Source organism: Larimichthys crocea, chromosome XIII (assembly GCF_000972845.2).
Source record: "Larimichthys crocea isolate SSNF chromosome XIII, L_crocea_2.0, whole genome shotgun sequence".
Classification (NCBI taxonomy): Eukaryota; Metazoa; Chordata; class Actinopteri; family Sciaenidae; genus Larimichthys; species Larimichthys crocea.
Window position 1 is genome coordinate 12550369 of NC_040023.1, and position 12579 is coordinate 12562947.

General features: G+C 42.5%; 1 protein-coding gene across 1 annotated transcript in view; it reads left to right on the forward strand.

The window, feature by feature from the left end:
* The window catches only part of enpp2l (ectonucleotide pyrophosphatase/phosphodiesterase 2-like), a 29137-nt gene that overhangs the window by 4741 nt on the left and 11817 nt on the right, over positions 1-12579 (forward strand). The window contains exons 7-24 of the mRNA XM_019277164.2: positions 79-158; positions 346-465; positions 804-859; positions 1604-1669; positions 2741-2813; positions 3192-3300; positions 3939-4064; positions 4148-4179; positions 4261-4388; positions 4804-4882; positions 5074-5161; positions 5249-5421; positions 5517-5577; positions 5793-5932; positions 7060-7201; positions 8312-8389; positions 9310-9442; positions 9549-9702. Of these exons, the coding sequence (XP_019132709.2) occupies positions 79-158; positions 346-465; positions 804-859; positions 1604-1669; positions 2741-2813; positions 3192-3300; positions 3939-4064; positions 4148-4179; positions 4261-4388; positions 4804-4882; positions 5074-5161; positions 5249-5421; positions 5517-5577; positions 5793-5932; positions 7060-7201; positions 8312-8389; positions 9310-9442; positions 9549-9702 (1838 nt within the window). The remainder of the gene's footprint in view (positions 1-78; positions 159-345; positions 466-803; positions 860-1603; positions 1670-2740; positions 2814-3191; positions 3301-3938; positions 4065-4147; positions 4180-4260; positions 4389-4803; positions 4883-5073; positions 5162-5248; positions 5422-5516; positions 5578-5792; positions 5933-7059; positions 7202-8311; positions 8390-9309; positions 9443-9548; positions 9703-12579) is intronic.

Consider the following 12579-nt stretch of genomic DNA (forward strand, 5'->3'; position numbering starts at 1 on the left):
TAATGCAGAAGTCCTGATTTGTGTGAATCGTGTAATTTGGTTGCCAAAGAATGAAAGTTTACATGTGTTTCCTCTCAGGTGCGTGTGGTACGTCAGCGCCTTACATGCGACCAGTCTACCCAACAAAGACCTTCCCAAATTTATACACCCTAGCCACAGTAAGTGACGCTGGTTGGTTCATATCACAGTAAAGCGTTGGTTGGTAATATGTCCTCCCACGTTAGGTTAAGTCAATACACATATTTGCCAATAGCTGCGTTCAAAAGGTCCCACAGGCCTGTTCATGCTGCTGCAGGACTGCTTTCTAACATATTAACCATGGCGACATTTGCTCTCTCTCTGCAGGGTCTGTACCCAGAGTCTCACGGGATTGTGGGGAACACCATGCACGACCCGGTGTTTAATGCCACGTTCAGCCTGCGCACCAGAGAGAAACTGAACCACCGCTGGTGGGGAGGACAGCCTGTGAGTAAACTGGAGATATGAGCTTGTGATTGGATTGGAGTCGGTTCAAACTAAACAAACCATCGCCAAAGAAACGGTGCTTGAACTTGTTCCGTTGCTGCATTCTTACGTACTCTCAGTTCATTACGGTGATTTCAAGATCCTGGATTCAGAGATTCAAAAGATGTGTTCTGATTTATTGCATACTAACTGGAAAGGTATGCTCCCAAAACATCAGTAGAAACACATGATGGTCGTATAAAGGATGTTACTACGGTGAAGCATCGCACTGTGTTTTGTCTGTTGCTTAAGGAGGCACGTTGTATTTCTTATTTCTTTCTGTCTTTTCTGTTTCTCAGATCTGGATCACGTCAGAGAAACAAGGAGTGAAAGCAGCCACTTTCTTCTGGCCTTGGTACTTAAGTTAGTACTGGAATATTTTTCAATAGCTTCAGACACTGAACGCAGCACCGCAACAGTGACTTACAAAACCTCGACGATCCATGTGGAATGTGGATTATTGTACGTTTATACAACCGGTTAATATCCTAAAAGCTGAGTTTAGAGATAAGACTGAAAGATCTCATGAAGTGTTGGAGAACATTTAAAGTGATTCTTCAACTTCTACTTGTAGTACGGAGACCTTTAAAAACCCAGTGTACGTGCTGTACTTACCAAAACATCTAAAAACCCTTTAAATCTGATCAAAGTTGACCACATGGCTCAGCTTGTGTCATAATGTCACATCTTTGCTCAAACATTTAAAGACTCTTTTCTCTTTATTCCACCTAAACGGCAGCACAGATTTGTTTCAGAAAACATTTGCATGTCCATGACATAACGATCACATGGTGGCATGAGAGGCTGAGCACTCGTCACATCCTGAGACTGACTGACAAAGGATCCAAACACGCAGAAACGGGACAATAACCCGACACACTCGGTCACAACAGAGGCCATTCAAGACTCAAAGCAGCTGAAACACGAGTTTGTTGAAAATCATTTGAATCGAGTCAAAAAGTTGAAGACAAAGTGGTAAAAGACATTGATACGATGATTCTTCTTTGAACCCAACAAGTCTTAAACTGTGAAGAATCTGTTATAATCGTCAGTTTAACTTCCTCCTTCTTCACCATCCTTCAACATGTTTTATCTCCAGGGTTATTCCTCTGGAGAGGAGGATTCTGACCATCCTGCGCTGGCTGCATCTGCCTGATGATGAGAGGTACGTCTTAACTTCATGTCTGTAGAATGACTTCACCCAAGTCCATCTGAAATTGACTGACAGGAAGTGATCTCCTGAATCAAATTTCAAATCGTGTCCTCCAGGCTAAATTTACGTTTTTACACAACGTCCTAACCTTTCTGGAATCAGGGCTGTAGGTTTCTTTCTGGCAGAAACTTTTTTCTGACTTGCAGTAGAAAAAAGCACAGGTTGAACTAATTACACCAAATGTTTGGCTCAGTTCCAATAAAGTGTCCCAATAAGACAGAGAGCCAACACAATATGAACGGCAGCAGGCCGTTGGACCTGTGCCACCTTAACTGAATGCAGCCGTTGAGAAAAGCACAGGACAACACAAACACAGCATCAGATCCAAATCTCATCAAGACATTTGGAGTTATTAACGATTGTTTTCATTATCGATTAGTCTGTCGACTAATTGATAACATATTAAATAGTTGTTTGGTCCATAAAATGTCAGAAAATTGTGAAAAATGTTCAAGGTGACCCAGAAATATTCAGGATGAAAGAAAACAAAAAAAAGTCAGAGAATTTGGACATTTTTTAAAATAATTTAATAGTTGGCAACCAGTTGATTAAAAGACTAATTGTTGCAGCTCTGATCCCCGGTTATAGTTTGTTTAAAGATGGAACAAATGGACCATCTGTATCAGTTAGTGCTACCTCAGCCTGGAAAGGTTTAAAACAAAAGCCTCTGTAAGTTTGAGATGATGGCATAACTGCAACTACCAAACCAGCAAACCATGCACTTACTTCACTAACTTTGAAAAACTGATTTGCTTTTTGACACACAGCTTTTTGTGTAACCCACATTGACGTGGAGGAAAGATTTATGTAAGAAGTGCTGTGTGTTTTATATTTCTTCAGGCGTGTCGGTTGTTTTTGGTGTTGAGCAGATGCCGGGTCAGTGAAGGGGTCACGAGCACGATAAGTTGTTTTTATAGAGTAGTGAGACGTTCACTGTCAGAAACGACAAACTCAGTCAAGTGTTTGATCATCATGGTGACCTCAAAATGTTCATCACGATGAAACTGCGTCATCTCTCTTCAGGCCGTATGTTTACGCCGTCCACTCAGAGCAGCCCGACACCTTCGGACATCGACTGGGACCGCTGAGCAGTGAGGTGAGGGTCAAGAAGTGACAGTATGTTCCCATAAATGTGTTTTGATGGAAAGAGCAAAAAGTTTTCACTTTGTGAAGAGTCAAAGCTCCTAACATGAGATGGAAACACCTTGTTGTGATATGGCGAACATTAAGGTCACCTGGCTCATCCTGTTTTTCGTTGCTTTCCCTTCTTTTGGTTTTCTGACTTAATAATTGGCGCCACCTACTGATTGTCTAAGTAACTACAAAAAGACACAAGCATTCATTCATTCATGTTTTATTTTGTCAAGTCTGCGACACGTTTGGATGGAAACACGTCTAATGAAGCTGCTGAAAGTGTGTGTGTCGCTTCGTTACATCTTTTAATTCAGCATCCTGTTTTTGTTCCCGCCTGTAGCTCGATAACCCTCTGAGGGAGATCGATAACATCATCGGTCAGCTGATGAACGGTCTGAAGCAGATGAACCTTCATCGCTGTGTCAACGTCATCATCGTAGGAGACCACGGTATGACCTCCATATAATGTTTCGTGTTCGTTATATCTCTGTTTTTTAGTTAAATCTGGCCACTTTATTTAAAAGGTTAAAAAGTAAAAACATAAAGATGTTAGACAGCAGCAAGCGCCACCACAACCCTCGATCCATGAGAACCTGCAAGACGAATAACGATACCTCAAGGGTCAGTTGACCCAAATTACAAAAACAAGAGCTTCCTAACACCTCCAAACATTACAGGTGGATGACATTTTGATTGTGATGGTCAAAGTATTAAGAACTGACTCGGAAAAGAATCTTTTAAGAGACAAATTCAGGCTTACTTTGGACACACGTGGTACAATCATGCCCAAAGAACCCAAAGAAGGTTTGTGAAGAAGTGACTCCCCAGAGGAGGATGGAGAGGAGCGGAGGCTGACGACTCGGTGAGCGAACAGAATGAAATAAAGCATTCAGGTCTCGTTGGGTGTTGTCGATTCACAAAGATGAGTCTTAAAGACCTCTTTAGACCTTGTTTGTTGTTCACTGAGTCATTTGAACTGGAAGAAACAGTCGGGGTGTCAGCTGTTGACAGTGTAACCTTTAAAACACACACAGCTGTTTTTAGCTTTGAGGAAAGTCTTTCAGTGGCTGTTCTCTCTGTGTCTCAGGTATGGAGGAGGCTCACTGTGATCGGACCGAGTTTCTCAGCAGCTACCCGCTCAACATCGACGAGATCATGTTGATCCCCGGCTCACTGGGCCGAATACGACCCCGCGACCCCAAATCCACCACGTGTAAGATAAGAGTGACGCAAGAATGTGACTTTTCTTTTTTTTTAAATAAATAAAACTTTATTTCAACATATTTTTCTTTCCAGATGACCCAAAAGTCGTCGTGGCAAACCTGACTGTGAGTAATAAACCATAACTGTCCTCATGTTTGTCTGTCAGAGAGAGAGGTAGGTCAGGTCGTTCATCTTTGTTATTTCAGTGCAAAATGCCGACTCAGCACTTTAAGCCATACCTGAAGCAGCATTTACCCAAGAGGCTTCACTTCGCCAACAACCGCAGGATCGAGGACGTCCACCTGCTGATGGAGAGGAAGTGGCACATCGCCAGGTAAAAATAGAGACAAAATGTCCAAAAGTCCAAAGTGATGTGGTGATTTTGTTTGGTCAGTCCAAAGATGTTGAGTTTAATGTTTAATCTGACCTATAGTGTATAGCACACGACCCCGTCAACCTGTCCTTCACCTCAACCTCCAGTAACTTCGTGCAGTCGTGTTGGAGGATGAGGCGTGGGTAGAAAATGTATGCATGTGATGTTTAATGTATTTATGTGAGGAGTCAGTGGATGCTATTAGTAACGCCTAACATGATATGTTGGGTGTTTTCAATTAAACTGAAGCGTTGTTGAAGTGTCAGACTTTTAATAGTTAGACAGATTCATGATTTTGGAGTTTTCATGTCAAACTGTTGCACAGATCTTTCACAGACTGCTCTGTGATGTTTTTATATTTTTGTGTTTGCTTCAGGAAAATGCCAGAAAAATTGAGGACTCGCTGTGGTTTCTTTGGAGACCATGGCTTTGACAACAAGATAACCAGCATGAGGGTACTGTGGCTGCTTCAGACACTCTGACATGACGTGTTGTATCTGTAACTGAACATTTAACGTACAGCAAGAAACACCACACCATCATCGGCAAATTGTTTCACGCCTGTTTAAGAACTTCAGGTGTAACACAGATGTTTTAGACGAGGACTACATGTTTAATGTGTTCATTTCTTCTTTCCTTCATGCAGACCATATTTATGGGTCACGGACCGAGCTTCAAGTTCCAGAAAAGAGTGCCAGAGTTTGAAAATATAGAATTATACAACGTCATGTGTGGTGAGAACATGATTGTTAATTTAAGAAAGAATGACCTGCTTGAGTCTGTGTGGTCAGATCATGGTTAAGTCTCTTCTTCTGTCTCAGACTTGCTAGGGTTGAAGCCGGCGCCCAACAATGGGACGCACGGCAGCTTGAACGACATGCTGAAAGAGCCGCCGTACCACCCGACCATGCCGGATGAAGTGACGGCGCCGTCACCGGCGTCAGACTCCAAGGCCGCCGTGACCTACGACCTGGGCTGCAGCTGTGACGATGAGGTCAGAGGAGGACGGTGACGTCACGAGCTGCATTAACCAACGTTCGTCCAACAGGGGGCAGAAAACATCTCGTCATGTGTGTTTCTCTGTTACAGAACAAAGTGGAGGAGATCATTGAAGCCTTCAGTCCTGCACCGGATGGAATCTACAGTTACAGTAAGTTCAGTCTGATGAAGAGAAGTGACGTCTAGAAGTGTGATTCAGTGCTGAGGCCATATTTCCAGTTTCCACCATCAGATTCAATATTAAAGTGCAACTTTGTTGACCTCTTTTGGTGACTTAGTGAAATACTTTCTCTGCTTTAAGACTGATGCTTTTTGGACTCTTAATATGGAGGTGATTTAACTGACTCTGTGTGTGTGTGTGTGCAGACAATACACACCTCCCGTTTGGTCGTCCGGCCGTGATGTTCGACACTCGGTACAGTTTGCTTCATCACGTGGAGTTCATCAGCGGGTACAGCAAAGAGCTCGCCATGCCTCTGTGGACAGCATACACACTGCCGCGACAGGTACACACACACTCTTGCACTGAATTCACATTCGTTACCTGGAGACATTTTACAACCTTCAACACGTCGTTTCTTTAAAAAACTGTATTTCAAACATTCTTCTTTGTGTTAATATTCATCGAATTCATTTTTACACAACGTGACGACGAACGTTTCATGACTTCAGGTCAGCAACGTGTGACACAAAAATGCACAAAAACCATCAACACGAGACGTTTAAATTAAGTTAAAGCTTGTGAGTGAAGCGTGATCTCTTGTACTTCTTCGGTCGATGCCGCGTTGTGGGTAAGCTTCGGTAGGGAATCATCCGTAGCACCTGGGTATGACGGAGCCCCCTCAGAGCCCCACGGAGAGTAGGAAGGAGATGGGTGTGCAGGTTTTTAGAGAACTGTGAGGTGTGGTCTGGCTCCTGAAACTCTGCTTAAAGCTCCAATAAACATACATACAGATGCAAAAATCTGTGAGATTATTGTCTATGAAAATTAAGTTAAATTAAGTTTCAGAGACGGATTAATAATCCATCCTTTATTCATTTATCGCAGATTTTTGTCATTTCATTGCGAGAACATTAGAAGGTTTTACTCTGAGTAGACTGCACAGACACAAACTCAGAAATTCTCTTTTTCTTCAAGTCTACAAACTGAAATAAAGTCACATTAATGAAGCTGCACTGTGAGCCTCGAGGTTCTGCTTCAGCTCTGGACTCTCGGCCTTTCATGACGTTAAATCAGGTGGCAGCTTGTAAAAGTCTGACACAGCCCACTGTAATGACACGCACTGCATGGTGTTTACAGTGAGTGACAGCGTGTGTGTGTGTGTGTGTGTGTGTGTGTGTGTTGGTGCAGAACGTAGCGGCGCTGCACAAACATGCAAAAATAAACACAAACATGTCCAAACACACACACTCTGTGTCTCTGACTGAACACGCGTGTTTGTCTGGTGTTTACAGGAACATGCTGCAGGTTTACAAGGCGCAGCTGCTCACACATGCAAACGCACACCATCATACACAGAGACAGTGTGTTCACATGTGTTCTGTTTTTCTGCACTCGACACGTCCTTGTCCAATCCAACATCAGATTATCTGAGTTCAGACTAAATATATAAATGTCGTTTTTGTCTCTCAGGAGGACTTGACTCCGGTTCCGGAGGTTTCCCCGAGCGCTCAGTGTGTCCGAGTCGACTCCAGAGTGTCGGCCGATCACAGTCAGAGCTGCACCACCTACAACCAGAACGACGAGCTCACCTACGGCTTCCTCTTCCCTCCGGGTAAACCTGCAGGACGAGCACAGGACGCGGCTTTGTTTGACAGATCGCAGCACAAATATTCAAGTTTATTTCATTTATAGAACTCTTTGACAGAGACAGCTGAAGAGTGACAGGAAATGTGGAGAGAGAGAGAGAGAGAGAGAGAGAGACGGGGAACGACATGTGGGAAAGAGCCACAGGTCAGAGTCGAACCCTGGGCTTCACACACGGGGCGGCCGCCTCGTTATAGAACATTTTTAAAGGCAAACAGAATAAAAAATAAAAACACAAGAAAAGTATAAATTAAAAAATGCAGTTTATCAGTGTTGTGGAGAAGTTGCTGAAGTCAAAGGTCAAAGGTCAGGAGTTCAGAAAGTGTTCAGGAGCCTCTGATGTCTTATGCTGTATTATTTATTGACACTTGGCCAAGGAGAATTAGAGACACTCTCAAAGTTCATCAGAAGTGCCTGAGTCGGTCTCACATTCTGCCCAACTCATCCTGGTGGATCGACTTTAAACCCCAAGATAACAGCACAAATACTACACGCCCAGAATGAGTCACAGAGAATGTCTTTACCCATGGAGGTGTTATTGTCAGCATGTTCTAGTCTGGAGACACAGATGTCTGTTTACGCAGATTGGACCGTCAACAACAAGCTATCTATTATGTCTATGAAGGCAGCAACAGGTCTCTGTGACCCTGGACACCACAGTGTTGAGATAGACTGGCACCTACTGTTCCCAACCAAAGCCAAACAACTAATACTGCTGAGGACCTCAAGGCCCACACGGGACCTCGTTAACCTCAGGAGAGAAAACTCCAACAATCAGGACCTCGTTAGTAACCTGGTGAACAGACAAACTGAAATCACTGGATTAGAGACTCTATACTGTATCTCCTTTATTAGGACTGAAATGGAGAAACAAGGTCACCAGATATCACACTCTGGACCTTTGTTTTGGATCGGTTGAGGTTCTGGTCAGCTGTCTTTAACCGGTGATCTACTTTATATAAAATGTAAAGCTCCTTGCACTCTGTGAACCTGTACCTGCTCCTCCACGGAGATCCAGATCAGAAACAAACAACAGCTTTGACTCTTTATGTGATACCATCTTGTGTCCTTTCGACAGAGATGGCATCGTCTCCAGAGTCCAGATATGACGCTTCGCTCATCACCAACACGGTCCCCATGTACCCGGCCTTCAAGAGTGAGTCACACACTTCATTTACTCAGAACACACAGGTGTTTAATCCACGGGGTGAAACTGCACCACATTATATCTGAAACCTGTGAAAAAAAAGGTGATCCATCATTTTAGAATAATCACAAAGAGGACTATCGCTTTCAGACAGAGAGATTAGAGACTGAATACGTTCTCACATCACTGATCAGTCACTGCCTGTTAACAAGTGTAAAAAGAGTTTTGGAGTTCTTGTCTCGTGTTGAACGTCGTGTTCACGTCTGATCTTAAGATGTTTTCCAAGATCCTGAAACATGTTTTCATCGTGGGACAGATAAAAGAAAGGAAGGAGGAGGTTTGTTGTTGTAATAATTCTTTCAGCCACGAGAGGCTGACGTTCATCAGTGCTCTGACTGAAAGAACATGCACAGACTAGTAGTCCTGTTTAAACACGTTCACCTCAGCTTCGTGTGGCCAAAATGAGAATTACAACAACAAACGCTTCAGAGATTTTTTTAGAAGATGCGCTGCCTCACCTCCGCTCTTTAGATCAGACCAGAAACATCTGACAATACTCTGAAATCTAAAGTAAAGCAGGTGGGCTCAGTGAAATCTGGTGCTTGATCGATAGTGCTGACTCAGTTCTTTATAATCCGCCTCATTCAGCCGCCTGTCATCAGCAGATTTACTCCGGTCTTCAGTCGTGTCTTCTACCTTTAAAGGAAAGGAATTATTTATGTTTATATATATGTATATATATATATATATTTGATTATAGATTCAAAGCTCTGCACACAATGAACCGCCTCCAGATGTGGTCTGGATCGCATCCCAATCATCCTATAGCAGCAGACTGAATGGCATCAGAGGCTGATGATTGCTCATCTGAAGGTCACTTGTTGCTTTCTATAGCTGCATCCAGCCCTGATTTGTCTTTTGCTCTGCAGGAGTGTGGAGTTACCTGCAGGGCACGCTGCTGAGGCGTTACGCGGAGGAAAACAACGGAATCAACGTCCTCACGGGACCCATTTTTGACTTCAACTACGACGGCCTGCGAGACACCACGGAGAAGATAAAAGAGTGAGTGTGGAGCGCTGTGATCTTTTCTTTTTAAATTGATGAATGCACCTTACATCAAACGACGGGTAACTGCATTATTATTCATGGACCTCTGACCTCCGTCCAGGTTCTCGGCTGACGGCCCGCTCGTCCCGACCCACTTCTACACGGTGGTGACCAGCTGCCAGGAGGTGAACCAGACCGTGGAGGAGTGTGACGGGGCGCTGCGAGTGTTTTCCCTCCTGCTTACACACAGACCAGACAACAGTGAGGCATGCAATGTGAGTTTACCAGCAGAGGGCAGCGCTGTCCCACCTCTCCCTGCAGCAGGTTATCTCAGAGGATGAGCAGAGGAGACAGAACTGTAACTAAGTACTCGAGTATTTCCATCTTGTGACTTGTACCACATTTGTCTGAAACACACTTCATCCGAGTCTGAGTCAGAAAGCTTCCAAAGTTCGAGTATCTTTATGTTGGTGTTCGTCCAGTGCGGCTCAGAAACTTCCTTTTAATAACTAATTATTATTTTCATCACAAGTGGTGAGCGTTTTATTTTAGGGATTTTTAAAGCCATGAGTCTCAAAATATATTTTGTGGTTTCAGCTTCTCAGGTGTGGAACTTTGCTGCAGCTTTTTCTGAAATCATACGGAACGGAATAATGTTGTAACACTGTTTAACTGTGACTGAGCTCAGACCTCTGCTGAAATGACTCTTCACTGTGGCTCTTTATTACACTCAACCAAAATGTAAACTGCACTTCCTCTTAAATGAAAGGCCTCTGATAGGGTAGAAATCGTCGCCTTGTGAAATAACCGTGGTTCAGTGCCTGATGACTGAGTGTCGGTCCAACACTAACCTGTGTCAGAATCATGTTGATGTGACACACCTGGACGGATTCTCTCAGTAAAAGAGATTTTTAACACATTTGTGAAGAAATAACTCGCTGTAGACAAAATCATTTATAACATCTGATGACAGACTGATGCCCATTTAAGGGCTTCCCCAATGTGTCATGTGAGCGTCTCTGACTGATGCAGACTGTTGACCTTGGACAGTAGTGTTTTATCCTGACACACGCTTCGAGACTTGTGTATAAGTACAGACATATGTTGAGTAAGTCATAGTGAATATGTGTTAAACGTCAGTGTGTCAAAAGCCGGCCAAAGACATAACACCTGAATCCCTGACATGTCCATGCCAACATTTCCCGTTGATTCACACACCAATGAAACACTCAGGATGAGGCGGGTGAAAACTGGGCACTGATGAGTCGTCTGGAAATAACAACCATCGTGTTCTTAGACATTATGTAGACCATATGTAGACTATATGTAGACCATATGTAGACTATATGTAGACATTATGTAGACATTATGTAGACCATATGTAGACTATATATAGACATTATGTAGACATTATGTAGACTATATGTAGACTATATATAGACATTATGTAGACTATATGTAGACTATATGTAGACATTATGTAGACTATATGTAGACATTATGTAGACATTATGTAGACTATATGTAGACTATATATAGACATTATGTAGACTATATGTAGACTATATGTAGACATTATGTAGATTATATGTAGACATCATGTAGACATTATGTAGACTATATGTAGACTATATGTAGACATTATGTAGACTATATGTAGACAATATGTAGACATTATGTAGACTATATGTAGACATTATGTAGATTATATGTAGACATTATGTAGACATTATGTAGATTATATGTAGACATTATGTAGACATTATGTAGATTATATGTAGACATTATGTAGACATTATGTAGACTATATGTAGACATTATGTAGACATTATGTAGACTATATGTAGACATTATGTAGACTATATGTAGACATTATGTAGACAATATGTAGACTATATGTAGACATTATGTAGACTAGGTAGCTGACATGTAGCAGCCTTCTCGGTAAGTCTGGCAGATTTCCTTTCACACATTTTTTAAATTCATTTTAAAAGAAGCTCCAATCGGCGTCCCAAAACTGAACTAGTTCATATCGATTGATTTTAGCTTGCTTCATAAAACTCTGAGTTGATTTATTGGGGGAATGTTGCAGCTGTCGGCTTGTTCTCTTGTGGCTTGAACCTCGACTTGATTCACACGAGTTCCTCAGCTGTTCTACTCTCGTCAATGGTGAGCTAATGTTTCCGCATAAGTAACAATAAGTGTTTCAGTTAACTGTGAACGTGTGGCGGGGCAGGTCAGACCGATACGAGATGTCTGACACGATTCTGTTCTGATACACTCTGTGGTTTGGCTCAAATTTATTACCGAATATTTGACTGACAGCTTCTCCAGCCACAACGCCTCACTTCCACATCCACTTTCTTGTGTGTGACAAATCAGTTTCTCCTTCACACTTACAGGGAAAGGTAAGGCGAGGGGTATTCAGTTAGATCCCTCTAAATCAATACACACCAGAGCGCCAGATAAAAGGTGTAAACCCCAAAATCAAGCAACGTGACAATCACAGTATAACAAGATATTTATATTAACATCTGCAGTGAATGTATGCATGAACATTATGTGGATCATTTTAATGCTTTCATATTATTATGTAGACATTATGTAGACATTATGTAGACTATATGTAGACATTATGTAGACTATATGTAGACATTATGTAGACTAGGTAGCTGACATGTAGCAGCCTTCTAGGTAAGTCTGGCAGATTTCCTTTCACACATTTTTTAAATTCATTTTAAAAGAAGCTCCAATCGGCGTCCCAAAACTGAACTAGTTCATATCGATTGATTTTAGCTTGCTTCATAAAACTCTGAGTTGATTTATTGGGGGAATGTTGCAGCTGTCGGCTTGTTCTCTTGTGGCTTGAACCTCGACTTGATTCACACGAGTTCCTCAGCTGTTCTACTCTCGTCAATGGTGAGCTAATGTTTCCGCATAAGTAACAATAAGTGTTTCAGTTAACTGTGAACGTGTGGCGGGGCAGGTCAGACCGATACGAGATGTCTGACACGATTCTGTTCTGATACACTCTGTGGTTTGGCTCAAATTTATCACCGAATATTTGACTGACAGCTTCTCCAGCCACAACGCCTCACTTCCACATCCACTTTCTTGTGTGTGACAAATCAGTTTCTCCTTCACACTTACAG